The sequence below is a fragment of the Zeus faber genome (assembly GCF_960531495.2).
Source record: "Zeus faber genome assembly, chromosome: 1".
Classification (NCBI taxonomy): domain Eukaryota; kingdom Metazoa; phylum Chordata; class Actinopteri; order Zeiformes; family Zeidae; genus Zeus; species Zeus faber.
Genome location: NC_137193.1, coordinates 30,153,297 through 30,169,523, shown reverse-complemented (window position 1 = coordinate 30,169,523; position 16,227 = coordinate 30,153,297). Strand labels below are relative to the sequence as shown.

The window sequence follows — 16,227 nt, the reverse complement described above, 5'->3', positions numbered from 1 at the left end:
TGTTTTACATGGAGGTGAGAACAGTCAGTGGCTGTTCTGCAATGAAACAATGAGCAACAGTGAGTACAAACACTGCAGTAGGGAGTATAGGCTCTAGAGGATGGACAGGTATAGGCAGCCCAACGCCAGCCTTATCAGGTTTAGCTCAGCCACCTGTCTTCTGCATTATTTTCAGCTGGACTGCTCCAAGTTTTGTCTAAGAACTCCTCGCCCGTTGATTTTGGCTGGCTGGCTGGCTGGCTGGCTGGCTGGCTGGCGGCCCATTAAGGACTCAGCAGCACCACATGGTCTGTAGACACAACTAGTCATACCCTGGCCAGGGTGGGTGTGGATCATAATATTCTCTTTGCGAAGACATGCAAATGTATTTTTATAGGTCTGAATTCTAATTCAGAGCTAATTCACCGAATCCTCTGGGAAAGAGATTGTGGATGGATGTTGGGTTATCTATCTATCCATCCATCTATCCATCCATCCATCTATCTATCTATCTATCTATCCATCCATCTATCTATCCATCTATCTATCTATCTATCTATCTATCTATCTATCTATCTATCTATCTATCTATCTATCTATCTATCTATCTATCTATCTATCTATCTATCCATCTATCTATCTATCTATCTATCTATCTATCTATCTATTGATCTATCTCCGCCTTCTTTCCAGGTTGTTGTGATTGCCGATAACCCTGGCACCTAGTTGCGAGTGAAGGGGAGCTGCAGCTCCACAGGCCCATGGCCGCTGTTTCTCTCCCCCACTGAGAGGTGAGACAAGCTGGCCTCCCCGGCCCCCTCCCTACCCCAGGCCCCAGACCCTGACCCAGACCCCCAGTCTGGCTCCAGCCACATCCAGGAGGAGCAGTATGTGAGCGAGGGTGAGCCCAGCCATCTCCCTGCACACCTGGCGCCGCCTGACTGCAGAGACGCCGAAACCATCACAGGTAGCTGTGCTCGTGCCTGCGTGCGTGAATGAGAGGGAATCGGTATTGATTCTGAATAGAATTCAAAATGATCTCAATCTTAATTATTTCTTGCGTAATTTCTGAGGATTCTTGGTTCCGGATAATTAATGAAAAATGTCAAAACTTTAGAGTTTTTTGTATATTATGTGATCGCACAATTTGTAACTGAAAGGGACAGTCAGGTTATGATGAGGGTGTCTAGGTTGAAATAAGGTTCCTTTTGGGGTTAAAAAAAAAATAATAATAAATATTGCTGCAGGCAGCAATACACAGGGTCCAGTTTAGTCGTTTGGGTACATATTACAGTTTTCCATGTTCTCTGGAACACAGCACGAGTTACAATTTTCTGAGCTAACATTGAATGCCACATCCGCTCGTCCGGTATGCAGTCTACACAGTGCAACTCTCCGAATGCGAATGACCACCGAGAGACGTAAACCCTACTCATATAACATCGGTACATGTCATAAGTGGAAGTTCCCAACATCACGGTTCCATTCAAACGGATTAAACACTGCATGTCCCTCAGAGTCATTTCCTCAACTTTATCATCATCATCATAAACTTTTGGGACTGAAATAAAACAGACATGACCGATTCAGACCCGTTGCTCTGGAGCTGCAAGCGAACTCCATGTGTGAGGACAAAAACACGGAATATGTCTTTGACTGACTTGGGGGTGAGTAAGGAATGTCAACATTTAAATTCCGCCAGCTTACTATGCATGGCGCGTGTAAATAAAATAATTTTTCTTACTCATTGCCTTTATTTTGCAATGTGTTTATCGCGCATGTTCATATCACTATGATGATGAAAATACGATTTTCAGGTGCTCCCGAGGGCAAATATTTAAATGAACTGCTCAGGCATTTAAGTGGCAGCGAAATCTGCATTGCGATTCAGTCCCATAGATACAGATCGTATAGGAACCGGTGCTATATTGGCACCGGGTTTCGGTGCCCAACCCTAGTTACGACTGGCTAGAATGCTGCAAAATAAGGAGGGATACGACACCAGGTTGGATGCAAACAGAATGGGTTTACAGGTAACCCTCACCTAACGACAGAGTTCTGTTCCTAGGACCAGGTCCTTTAGCGAATTGGCCGATAAGCAAAGACCCGTGTTATTTCACGGTAAGGAGGCGTGGCCATTGCGAACGCTAGTGTAGTGAATACTAACAGACTGCGGGAACGAGACTGAGACTGAGAACAGTGGTGCGCGATGAGATGTATACAGTGTATATAGTATTTATAGTATATATAGTATATATAGTATATATAGTTTATACAGTATATATAGTATATATAGTGTATATAGTGTAGTATATATAATGTATATAGTGTATATAGTATATAAAGAGTGATGTGCGATGATATGCTTGACGCTGAGACGCCGCAGTATTGTACGCAGCGCTCAATACAGACTGGTCAGAGAGCTGCTCGGAGTCCGAACAGTCGTTAAACAGGTAGGTGGTTAAGTGAGGAGTACCTGTATTTACAAAAAGGGCAAAAGAGATAAATTATCAAATTAAAATAAGGGTGTTGTCTCAGGTCTTCTCGACCCAGCGAAGATTCTCCTGTAGCAACCACTACAGATTGCTGGAGTCTAACCCCCCCAGAACCGCAACCTGCGCATATAAGGAATTGGATGATGATGTCACAAAGCACTCCACAAACTTATCCTACTCCAGAGCTTCTCAATTATTTTCTTCTCAATTATTTATTGGATACTGTTTTCAGGGAAGTTACTTTTTAAAGAATCCCATCAGTGATGAAATATGCTCCTTAATATATGGAATCACTGAGGTGGCATCATAGTCAGAAGGGTTTGTTATCGGCACTTCGTATCTCCTTCGTATCTCCTGCTCTCCAGCTGTGCTCTTGTTTGGTGCAAAAAAAAAACCCTACCTGCGGCTAAAAAAAATCATGTTTTCACTAATTTTTGCTCCAAATGTAGATTGATATGGATAAAACTTGAACCACCAGATGTCTGAGAGGTTCCGGTTCTAACAAGCCCTCAACCATGTCCGTGGGTTCAGCGGTTGTCGGGTTCCGACACTTTTAGCCCAAAAATGCCAAGGAGCATAATAATAATAAAAATCCCAGCAATAACAATAAGGGGCTGGACCCTAATAATGATGCAAGAAATGCATTGCCACACAACCAGAATTACTGAGAACCATCCCCCCCCGAACACTGCAGTTCAAACAACTGACCACTGGATAGCAGCATATTGCCTCTGCCACATCCCCATAATATCCATTCTTTAAAATTCCCTCGTCCCTCCACCTTTCTTTTTCTCTCCTTCTCTCGCTCAATTCACTCTTGCTTACTCTTTTTGTTCTCTCTCTCTGTCTTGCCAGATGTCTGTAACAGCACCGACCTACCGGAATTTGAGATCATCAGTCTCCTGGAGGAGCAGCTGCCGGTGTACAGGCTGCGCGCCGACACCGCCTACGGCTATGACCACGATGAGTGGCTGCACACTCCGCTCATCGCGCCGGACGCCAGGCTGGACCTGACGACCGAGCAGATCGAGGAGACGCTGAAATACTTCTGTGAGTCGCGGAAAGGAAAGGAAAGACGCCTGTTGAGAGGAAAGACATCATGTGTTTGTGGCTGTGGATTTCGGTGAATTTGTTGTCTGTTTGGAACATTCTCAAGTAGGAATTTACTGATATTGATAATAATGTCAGAATATTCGTAGCATCGGTGTCAGAGAATATGCCCAATACAAACATCAGATCCGTATCAAACATGTTTTTACTTGCTATTGAAGAACAGGATTTGTGCCTTTTTGGTAGATGTTTTTAATGGAGAAAGATTCCTTATATGTCTAGTATGATGTTCTAAATCCATACTGTATTAACTTCACTAAATGGATCAGTACTCTGTATGGGACAATACTCAATGTTAATGACTCAGAATTGCTATTGGCAATGCATCACTACTCTCATATCACTTAGTCTCTTTTTTTCTACTTCTAATTTGCCATGGATCTTATTATTGTAGTTTGTGCAGTATCTGGTGGTAGGAGCAACTGGGTAAGTTCCTCTATAAAGGTTCCTCTGTATTTTTCCGTAGAAGAACTTCCGAAAGATTTTAGACGCAAGGATTGGCTCCAAATTGTTCACAATGCAACAGATGAGAGTGATGTAGCGTGATGTAAAAGACGTTACACAACTGGTGACTGGGAGCGGAGAGTTGTGGAGTAGGATCGCCATGGTTACCGCTGCAGTGGACAGGAAGGTGTTGCGTCCAACTGGCACGAGGGAGGGGAAAGGGAAACTATAAGCATGGGCGAGATGTGTGGCGATATCAGAGAATCCAGAGCATCCAGCCAGGCGGAACCAATCTCTTTGATTGGTTCCCTGCCGCGGCACTGCCGTCCAATCAGAGCGTGAGCTCAGCTTCCTTGTTGCCTCTGACTCAGCGGTGATCGATGTTCCACAACAGAGACATGCTTCCTCTCTCTCTCTCTCTCTCTGTCTCTCTCGCTCTCTCTCTCTCTCTGCCCCTCTCTTTTCTCTCTCTATTTCTAATTTTGCTCTTTATAGCTTGAGCTAGAGTGTGCTAGGTGGGAGGAATGTAATTCAGATTTCCCCCCCTGCGTGTTATGGAGGGGTGTAGGAGTCCAGGAGGAAGAGAAAGTCATTCTACCTATCTCGTGAATAGCTGAGGGTTGGACTGAGACAGAGTTGGACTGTGGTCTGCTGTGGAAAAAGCACGGAAAGGATGGACGGCAAAGGCAGGACGGAAAGACTGAGCAGAGATGTATGTGGGATGGAAGACTTGTCATACAAAGAGGACAAGAATGGTAAAGCTGCTGTGTTTTCGGACACTGTTGTACGAACTGGCTTCATCAACTAGCTTCATGTTTTCCTTTATTTTTGGCTTCTCGTGTATAGATTTTTGTTTATGTATGTACAGTAGTATGTGTATTTACAGTGGTGGATTGTCTTGCCTTAGCTGGGCTACATGTTTTAGACACACCTTTTGGACGGATCACCAGTGCAGAGACACAGAATAGTGTCTAAAAAAAAGTCTAACTTGAACCAGTGTTTCTCCAACTGCTCAGTAGAAAGATTTAATCACTGCTCCGTGACTGTGATTCTTCTCTGTTTGGACTTCTCCACCCTCCAGCTCACATACACACACATGCAGTCTAAGACTAAAGCTCCTGGATCCCCATGGTCAAAGCTCCTGGATCCCCATGGTCCCATTTGGATTTTCCTGTTCAAAATTTGTCGTTAGTGTTTAGCATTCTCTGAACGTTTTGACGGAAATATCTTTCTTCCATCATGTGTACAAATACCTCATTCACTGAAGTGGTGGCCCTTAACATGGGTGTCAGTGATAACCCAGCATGTAACGAGCTATCGGGTTAAATCTATAACGTCCTCGGGATGACAAGCACCAAGCCTTTCCGTTTACTTCCATAGTTACATAATGCCACCGTTTGTGACGTAAGAGCAAGCTCATGATTATTGATACAATCTATCAGGTTAGTTCTGTCTGTCCGCTGTGTCTGTGTGTCTTTGTGTTGTGTCAATATGTGAATCTCTTGCATGCCCTGACCTCTGCACTAACAATGGGTGGGATATTTCAGACACAAGACTTTGTTTACAGCACTGTACAGTAGTGACAGCACACTGAATCCTTGCCTAAATCCTCCATCACTGCGGCTTCTCAGCGTGTGTGTGTGTGCGTGTGTGTGTGTGCGTGTGTGCGTGTTTGCGTGTGTGTGTGCGTGTGTGTGTGAGACACACATACCTCCTCCACAGTGCTATGTGCGGACAGAGTGGGCCAGATGACGAAGACGTACAATGACATCGACGCTGTCACACGTCTGTTGGAGGAGGTGAGGCGTTCTCTCACATTACGTCTCTGGAGATTGAGCTCGGGTCTAATCCCTCTCCACTCCTCTCACTTCCCTCTCCTCTGCTGTCTGCCTCATCCCGCCATCCTCTGTCCTCCCCAAACCAACAGAAAGAACGAGACTTGGAGCTGGCAGCTAGGATCGGCCAGTCTCTTCTCAAGAAGAACAGATTGCTCACCGAGCAGAACGGCTACCTGGAGGTGCAAGTGGGGCACATCACAGAGGAGGTACGCGCACGCAGACACACACACACACACACACACGCACACACGCACGCAAGCATTCACGCACGCACGTATGCACACACACACACACAGTTTTAATTGTGTCAAATGTGACATTACTAGTGTTTTCCTTGTGGTGGCAGGTGGCCCAGCTGCACCATGAGCTGAACCTGAAGGACGAGCTACTACAGTTTTACACCAACGCGGCAGAGGAGAGTGAAGATGAGTCCAGTGGCTCCCCGATGTTAGTCGGCATTCTGCCATTTTAACCTAATTTCACAGCTCGCACCACACACTGACGTGCCCAGGGTGTCGTGCCTCTCTGCTTCCTACAGGATAGTTTTACATAGTACATCCATAGCATAACGTTGGTTACAGTAGGTTGTCAGTAGGAAGCAGGGCAACTTCCTGTTTCTATCTCAGAGTCAGTAAAACCATAAATCCATTTTCGGAAAGAAGATTTGACATGTTTTTTTAAAAGTCCTAAACTTATGCCCCATTGAACTGCATTTAAGCATGGTGAGAAACTGCAGCAGAGTGGTAAGTTTCTCAATAGTAACGTGTTCAGCGAGGTTGTGATAGGAACAGTTATAAATGATGGGAACCAAAAAAATGGCACCAAGTAGACGCTGATCCACGGGTCATACTACAAGTACAGCAAGGCCTGCCAAAAATTATGAAATGTTTTGGAATGGAATTTCTGTCTCCAGATTCATATACTGTATATATACACCGATCAGCCACTACATTAAAGCCACTGACAGGTGAAGTGAATAACATTGATCATCTTGTTCCAATGGCACCTGTCAAGGGGTGGGATATATTAAGCAGCAAGTGAACAGTCAGTTGTTGAAGTTGTTGAAATTGATGTGTTGAAAGCAGGAAAAATGGGCAAGCGTAAGGATCTGAGCGACTTTGACAGCGGCCAAATTGTGATGGTCCGATCCCACAGAGGAGCTACTGTAGCACAAATTGCATCACAGCTTGCTGTGTATGGGGCTGCATAGCTGCAGACCGGTCAGAGTGTCCATGCTGACCCCCGTCCACCACTGAAAGCACCTACAATGGGCATGTGAGTGTCAGAACTGGACCATGGAGCAATGGAAGAAGGTGGTCTGGTCTGATGAATCACGTTTCTTCTACACCATGTGGATGGCCGGGTGCGTGTGTCTCGTTTCCCAGGGGAAGAGATGGCACCAGGATGCATTATGGGAAGAAGGCAAGCCAGCGGAGGCAGTGTGGTGCTCTGGGCAATGTCCTGCTGTGAAACCTTGGGTCCTGGCATTCATGTGGATGTTACTTTAACACGTACCACCTACCTAAACATTGTTGCAGACCAAGTACACCCCTTCATGACAATGGTATTGTCTAGTGTCTATCATAGCCAGCATTATCTTTTAAGCAATTTGTGCTACAGTAGCCCTTCTGTGGGATTGGACCAGATGGGCTATCCTTCGCTCCCCAGACGCATCAATGAGCCCTTGTGCGCCCATGACCCAGTTGCTCACTAGTTCCTTCCTTCCTTCCACCTTCCTTGGACCACCAAATGTGCCAAATGTGGTAGGTACCCCACAAGACCTGCCGTTTTGGAGATGCTCTGACCCAGTCATCTAGCCATCACAATTTGGCCCCTGTCAAAGTTGCTCAGATCCTTACGCTTGCCCATTTTTTCTGGTTCCAGCACATCAACTTGTGAACTGACTGCTTACTTGCTGCCTAATATATACATACCTACATACAGTACGTACATTTGCCAGCCTTATATATGTCAGTGGTTTTAAAAGTGTGTGTGTGTGTGTGTGTGTGTGTGTGTGTGTGTGTGTGTGTGTGTGTGTGTGTGTGTGTGTGTGTGTGTGTGTGTGTGTGTGTGTGTGTGTGTGTGTATGTATTTATTTACTTGTGATTATATTCATATTTATATTGCTCTCTGTCTGCCCCTACAACAGTAAGAAGGGTAACCTGTTGGGGGCCTCCGGGGGCTTCGGGTCAGACACTCTCCAGAGGAAACTCAGGGAGCTGGAAGAGGAGAACCTGTCGCTACGCTCAGAGGTTACTCCATGCACACACACACACACACACACACACACACACACACACACACACACACACACACACACACCTACATACAGTACGTACATTTGAGAACACTTGAGTATTCTGTGGTGCTGCAATGCGTGTGTGTACACAGGCAAACCATCTGAAGTCGGAGACTGAAACATACGAGGAGAAAGAGCAGCAGCTGGTCAACGACTGTGTGAAAGAACTCAGTAGGTTTGGGTGTCCGGCTTCGTCCTTTCGTCCCCCTGAATCCTATTGTACTTTATGCCTTAATATCTCTTTCTCTTGCTCTTTCTCTCTCATTCTCTTTCTTTTCCTTCCAGGGCTGTCCAGTCTCCAGATCTCCACCATCGCTGAGGAGCTAGCTCGCAAGACAGAGGACGCCTCCCGGCAGCAGGAGGAGATCACGCACCTCCTCTCTCAGATCGTGGACCTGCAGAAGAAGGCTAAGTCTGTGAGGGACCGAGCAAAACATTTTACATATTCCCATTCTGTCGTGTCTTTCACTTTTTTCCGTGTGTAGGGTCAGGTTAGTTCTGTCTGTCCGCTGTGTCTGTGTGTCTTTGTGTTGTGTCAGTATGTGAATCTCTTGCATGCCCTGACCTCTGCACTAACAATGGGGTGGGATATTTCAGACACCAGACCTTGTTTACAGCACTGTACAGTAGTGATAGTACAGTGAATCCTTGCCTAAGCCCTCCATCACTGCCGCTTCTCACTGTGTGTGTGTGTGTGTGTGTGTGTGTGTGTGTGTGTGTGTGTGTGTGTGTGTGTGTGTGTGTGTGTGTGTGTGTGTGTGTGTGTGTGTGTGTGTGTGTGTGGGTGCGCATGTCCAGTATGCGGTGGAGAACGAGGAGCTGTCTCAACACCTGTTGGCCGCCAAAGACGCCCAAAGACAACTTACAGCTGAGGTACTGCGCCCCCCCCTTTTTTCCCTTTTTTTTTCCAAGCCTAGCATTCCTCACAGGCAAATAGACCATATTCTTATATTCAACGTACCCTGCTCTGTTTGGCTGTATCCTTACCCTTTCTCGCTTGTTAAAACTGACAGCTCCAGGAGCTGGAAGAGAAATACTTGGAGTGTATCGAGATGCTGCACGAGGCCCAGGAGGAACTCAAGAACCTCAGGAACAGAAACTTTCCCGCAGGAACGCCCCGGCGCTTCCACCCACTGGGGCTTTACCCCATGGTGAGAGCGAGCGAGTGAGGGTGTGTTTGTAGGAATGTGTTGCTAAATGCGACTGTCATTTTCACCAGTGAATGGCCATGTGTTGCAGGACTCTCTGGCGGCTGAGATTGAGGGGACCATGAGGAAGGAGCTCAGTCTGGATGACCCAGAGTGTGAGGAACAGAAGTATGGACCATTGCTTTAGTCTCTATCGTATTGTATTGAGTCTATCGTACATTGTATTTGGTCCCATTTTCATGTCTCCCACGCAGAACCCACCACAAGCGCGTTTTCGAGACGGTGAAGAACATCAACCAGACGTCCCGGCAGCGCTCGCCCATTCCCGGCTCTAACGCCAACATCCCGGGGTCTAACCAGCCACTTTCGTCCCGTACGTCACCGCAGTCCAGTGGCCTGGCCACGCCTCACTCCAGCGTTTACGGCCCTGACATTGGAGGCAATGGCATGGCCCTCGACAACCGAGCCCAGAGCATCCTCATGGAGACCACAGCTAGCTGGGACCGGTGAGGTTGAGGGGGGCGGGTCTGCGTCTAAATTTCCTTGAGATTGAAGACACAGATGTTGACAAGATGCACTGATGCTAATCCTCACTACTCATAAAGAATTTGAATCATAAACTCTAAAGTATTGGCTTATTTAGTACCCATGTTTATTACTTTTACTGAACAGTTAACACTTTGAGGCAGTTAGTTTGGAGCAAAGATGTTGAAGCCAATGCAGAAGTGTGCTAACCTGCAGTTCAGCCAACGGCCACTAGATGCTGCTATAGAAAACACATTCGATGTAAGTAAATGGAAAAGTAAACTTGCTAGAAATAGTCACTATTTATTTGAGAGTCTCAATATAAATAAGTGATTATATAAATATAATCACTTGGTTGTGATTTAGAAAATTATTGTTCCATTAAAATGATATTAAGGACTAAAAAGGGGCTATTTTGGTGTCTTGTTGCCATGATTGACTGTTCTCTCGTTAGCGTTTAAGCAAGGTGGGCAGGTTTCTTCCTTCCTTAGACTGTATGGTGGTGTAAGTTGCCGACCAAACTGGAGGGTTCGTCTCTTCCGAAAACCACGGGTGATGCCCGAAAAATTGGTATCAGTGCATCTGTAATACAAAATACAAATAATGTTGACACAGTTGGTGTCCAGATTGTGCAGGAAGTCTGTTATTGTCAAGATTGTGAGAATCACCTGAAATTTCACGACGCCTATATGTCATTTCCATTAGGCTTGGGCAATTGTGCAAAATTCCAATCGCCGATCACTGGGGGACAGCGATTAGCAATGTACGATTTTATCGGGGATGCACGGATGTGTGTGGTGGGTTAGCACGTGCATTGAACATAAAGCAATCTAATGTTGCAAATGCGGTTTCCCCATTCCAGAAGTGCAGGATTTATTATTTACAAGTAAAGTTTTTACACAAAAATTAACAACAAAAACTCTGCTCCAGTTCTCTGAGTTAGGTTCACGTTTTTCATTTTCCATACAAGTAAGAAACCAAGGAAACAAAATAAATCAAAATTCGCGGAGGGTATCCCATGGACCCCACGGTGTCCTTTTTATCAGGCGCACAAGGTAGCGGATTGTCTGGGAAAGATATATTCATGAGGAACTCCTCATGAACCTCGCACCTCTGCGCACCTACGATGTGCGCACAACGGCTCCGCTGTGCTGCTCCGTTTGCCCAGAGCAGCAAAATAGAACCGGAGCTGGGGGTCTATGTGCCTTTTCTTTTTTTTGAGCACCTGCCCCTAAAAGTCTCCGTACGGACTGTAGAGGGAAAGTGAGACCCGATCACCAGTGGTAACTGGTGAATTGAAAAAAAAAAAAAAAAAAGTCAGTCATCAATTACAATCCTGATCGATGGCGTCGATAGATACGGAGACGATTGCCGATAGACGATTTAATCGTAAATCTGCCAAAGGCTAATTTCCATCAAACCAAGACAATTAGAATTTTTGGGAATGACCATGTATTCCAGCTTATCGTTTGTCCCGTATCCAAAACAAAAGATGGATTGAAAGCGATAATGGGAGCGATAATGAGAATAATGGGAAATGATCTGATTTAATATGGACACTGTCTTTAATTTGAAACTTTTTATTCTTTGAATGGAGTCTTCCTATTACACTAATTTGTATGGCTTTAAACTGGTGACATGGGTGTTTATGTCCAGAAATGTCCTCTTTGAACAAAATGTCCAGATTTTGTAGGGTTCTCACATGTTTTCTTTGTATGTATATAGAATGAACCACCCAATTCACTGTCATATCTATGAACAGTTACTGTCACTCTAATATCATCGCTCCCTTATGTATTTTCTCTTCTCCATCTCCATTTTGGCAGCAGTGCGGACGGGCGTGAGAAGAAGTCAGCGGGGGCTGAGGACCTCAGGCTGGCCTTGCGCCGCCTGTCCCTGCGTCGGCAAAACAACCTGAGCGAGCGTCGCTTCTTTGAGGAGGAGAGGGAGCGGCGGCGGGGGCACAGCGGGCTCCAGGACAGCCTGGGGTCCGGCCAGGGAGGCTGGCTGACGCCCTCCGACAGCATCATGTCGCTGGGGAGCCTCCAGCTGTGGGCCTCGCGGGGGTCCTACCTCCCTGACAAGCTCCAGATCGTCAAGCCACTGGAAGGTGAGGGCGAGCAGAAGCGATTGGACGCTTACAAGGCGGCCATGAAGAGGGACGGGGAGCGCCACCTCAAGGCAGCCACCAAGGAGGGCAACAAGCGGGGATAAAACAGATGGAAGCTTACAAAATGCACAGGGATGACATTACAGGGGGGAATTTTAAATAGGCGTAATCATAAATATATTTTTACATGTGTGAATTGAAATAGGCTCTTCGTGCACCCAAATCGCTGCCTCGTTTCTCCAAATAAAATATGCAAAAACAGTGGGGGGAATGGGTCATGACTCGTAGAGTCGTTAAGATTATTTTCTGCGCATAACGCATGGAGAGGGGGTTTTCGGGAAGAGAGTCACGGAGTAGGTGTCCCCATTATGTGTGTGTTCAAGTTGAAGTTCAAGTTCAGTGTGTGTGAGTGTGTGTGTGTGTGTACTGTTATATAGATATGTATATGTGTATGTGTGTGTGTGTGTGTGTGTGTGTGTGTGTGTGTACTGTTATATAGATATGTATATGTGTATGTGTGTGTGTGTGTGTGTGTGTGTGTGTGTGTGTATATATATTTGTGACAATAATGGTAAATTATCTGATTTAATATGGACATATACTGTACGTGTGTGTGTGTATATGTATATATATGTGTGTGTGTGTTTGTGTGTGTGTGCGTGTGTACACAAGGCTGTCTTCATAGCTGGGATCGGCCAAGGTCCAAAAAAGGAGTGTAGAAATGGTGTTTGTGTGTGTGTGTGTGTGTGTGTGCGCGCGAGTATATATATATGTGTGTGTGTGTGTATATGTGTGTTTATGTGTATATATGTGTGTGTATGTGTATGTATGTATGTATGGATGGATGCACACAGAGCTTTAATCAGAATATAGAAATCTCTAAGGAAGGATGGTAGTTAGCGTTCAGGGCAATGGCAAGTGTTTTGTGTTTAACTATACTGCCCCCTACCGTTCATAGGCCGTACTGCAGTGATACGCGTTCCCGTTGGTTGTTTAAGAAATGTTTTCCTTTGAAACTATTGCTCCTCATAGAAGAGTCTCTTTTCACCTACATTTCATACATGCTTGTCTTCTTATTTTAACCTAAATTTTCTTTCTACTTGTTTTTGGGTTCTCTTCTCTTTACATTTTTCTGTCCTTTTTTTTTATCTCTGTGACTTTTACCAATGACCTTTTCCATTAACATTTTTTCATTAGTTTTTTTCATTGCTTTTTTGTTCCTCATAACATTTCCATGTTGTTCATCTTTAACTTTTTTATTTGCATCATTTCATCACCGCCCCTTCACCACTGTCTCTTCATGTTGAGGTAATTATTTGTATTTTTTCTATGTAGTACATATTCTGCTGTGTGCCCTTACATTAGATGCATGAGTTAGTGTCACAGATTTGCTTCTGCACTGTTAACAACAATGTGAAGATGACAACCTTTCCTTTTAAAAACAAAATTGTAAAAACTGTAAACTCACTGCTTAATATGTCCTCCCGTTTAATTCATCAATGCTACCATTTAGAAACTATTTTTTGGAAAACCGAAGGAAAAAACAAATCACTAAGAAGACAGTGTTAAGCAAAAATAACCAAATGAAATATATCACTTAAAATTGATATGTTTATATAGATTATATAGAAAATTGAAATGTTATGGCCTTGTGAAGCAAGAAATAATAAAATGCACAGAAGATGAAGAGAGGGAATTTAAAACACACATTGAAGTCAATAAAACTTGTATAAAGAAGTGATTTATATTAAAAACATGATGTGTTTATAGTCCCATGCTTTGAATCTGTGTTGGACTTCAGGCTCTGCCACCCTGCACCACTGGCAGCAGCTGGCCCAGCCGCACCTCGGGGTGATCTTGGATGCCCGACCCGGAGTGGTCCCCAAAGGCTACAGACCCCTGGAGCTGGAGCTGGAGCAGGTGTCTGGACTTCAGTCAAATACATCATAATTAAAATAATAACAATTCAAATCATTAAAAAATGCAACATTTTAATTTGGTCATACAGAGGTGTGTGCATGTCAAAAATTTTTTCAGTTTATAGTTATATTTATATTTAGTTTACTGCTTAAATTCCTCACTCTTATACCACTTAAAATTGTCTATCTATCTAAATATCTATCTATCTATAAACAGAGTTAATACATAAGCGTAACAAAGAAAGGTTAGGGTTAGTGATGGAGAAGTGGTAATTTAAGTCCAGTACTGTATTACTACTTGCTCAATTATTGGCTGCAATCTAAGTATTTTAACACTTTAGGGGACTTCTCTGTGCTGCTGCATCCGCAGGCGCACCCGTGGGGGGGCTTGGATGAGGACGAACCGGGTGAGCAGTACTTCCAGAACCTTCCCTCCTACGCGTCGGCCTCCCCAGCTGTGCCCTGCACCTCCAGCTCTGGCGCCCCTGTCCCGGGACCGCCCCAGGTCGGCCTCGCGCCCCCCTCCCCACCCTCGCCTTCGCCCTCGCCTCATCTCAGCAACACGGACGCTTTGGGTGCGCAGCAAACACACACACACACACACACACACACACACACACACACACACACACACACACACACACACAACAGTATTTCTACTGACAAGTTGCTCATCAGAAGAATGACTTTAGTTTTTTTTGTGTATGTGTTTAGCTGCGTACTACCCAGGGAAATGCATGGCTCACACCAGTTCCACCTATACTTTCACCACGTGCCGCATCCTGCACCCCACCGACGAGCAGACCCGCGTGACGCCCAGGTGAGGTGCTGCCGCCAGACCAGAGATCTGCAGAGAGCGGTCTTAATAAGCACACATTAATAAGCTCTAATGTTATGCCAGAGTAAGCCAAAAAGGCAAATTCTAATCTGGAGTCAGATGTTGCAGATGTAACCAGATGTTACATGAGCTCCAGAAAAAAAGATTTAAAAGTAAAAAATATATTGTTAAATTACAAGCATACCTTATTAAAATTATGGTTTGCCTGAACACTGTGTGAATTAAGATTCAAATAAAAACATTAAAACATGAAATCTCCTTTTTGAAAACAGTTATAAATGATGGGAATCCACATTTTAATAATGCCTGGGTTGGAAAATGGCAAACCTATCCTTTGAGATTTAAACATCTATTTGTATTGCTGATGACTGTTCTTCCTCTTTCTCATTCTGTACAGTCTCAACTCCGGCCCGGCCACGTCTTACTGTGTGATGACCAGCTCTCTGTTGGCAACGCCCGTCGCCACGCCCTGCACCCCACGGAGACTCAGCCTCCGGCCCTCAGAATCCTCAACAAACCTCAGGCAAGTCATATGACAGTTTTGCAGCAGGTATGCTAGTTCTTGAGTCTGATTGTTTTGGTCTCTCAAAGCCTCGTGTGTTTCTTCTTCAGAGACGCTACGCGCACCACCAGCACCTCCCTGGGGCTAGTGCGCCTCCTGCAGGAGAGGGGGATCTCTGCGGCCATGTATCACCAGAGCCAGGGCTTGGAGCATGGACCGGGCAGTAACGGGGTCCTGTTCAGCACCTCCGTCACCCCTCTGAGGGCAACCCCCCACCCCGACCCCCTGCAGCCTTTTACTCCCCCCAACTCCCCCACGACCCAGGAGGGTTTAGCTGTTCCCACCGGAGGCGGCACTAACACTCCCCTGGGCTTCAACTTCAAGAGCACCTCCTATGAGAACTTCCTAGCCTCTAAGCCTGCACGCTCCATCCTGAAGGAGGTGACAGGGGGGGCACGGGGCCGGCAGAAGGCGCGCGACCGGGAGAGCCAGACCGACGTCAGCGTGTCCGTCCTCAACCTCAACCTGGTTGACAAGGTCAAGCGTCTGGGGGTGGCGGGGGCCCCAGGGGCCCCAGGGGCCAGGGCGGTGAGTCCTGGCCCCATCCTGGGGCCCCTGGGCGGGCTCCGGCGCTCGGGCTCCCCCTTCGGCCCAGACGGAATACGACGGAACAGGAGTTACCCAGCAATGGTCGGGGCCAGCATGGCCATGAAGGGCCCGGGACCCCAAGAGGAGTCGGAGCTGCTCCTGGCCACCAGCCTGCCCAAGTAGATCAGCAAGTAGGGAAGAACATTCGCTCCACACACTGAAACTTCACACTGTATATCTAATATACTGCTGCAGGTTACCACAGAGCGTTACTGAATGGCTGCTTTATCCCTGAGGTGTGGCCTCAAACACCCACAATCCACACTGTTCAACCCCACCCTCCCCAGTTAGCTTCTCCCCCTTGCGCTGAAATCTATCAATGAAAAAAGAAATGAGGTGCAGGTCGGTTTTAAGATTCAAAAAGTTACACCA

The 16,227-nt window shown here is 45.9% G+C and overlaps 1 protein-coding gene across 1 annotated transcript; it reads left to right on the top strand.

Annotated features, from left to right (window-relative positions):
* Nucleotides 1-5,776: 5,776 nt before the first annotated feature.
* trak1b (trafficking protein, kinesin binding 1b) lies at nt 5,777-15,978 on the top strand (the record flags this gene model as incomplete). The annotated part of the gene is made up of 16 exons (XM_079996512.1): nt 5,777-5,827; nt 5,956-6,072; nt 6,213-6,313; nt 8,016-8,118; nt 8,258-8,336; nt 8,451-8,581; nt 8,964-9,038; nt 9,179-9,316; nt 9,405-9,481; nt 9,568-9,819; nt 11,665-11,948; nt 13,750-13,868; nt 14,238-14,442; nt 14,582-14,687; nt 15,103-15,228; nt 15,318-15,978. 16 exons carry the CDS (start codon nt 5,777-5,779, stop codon nt 15,976-15,978), a joined length of 2,625 nt encoding a protein of 874 aa, XP_079852638.1.
* Nucleotides 15,979-16,227: the final 249 nt, after the last annotated feature.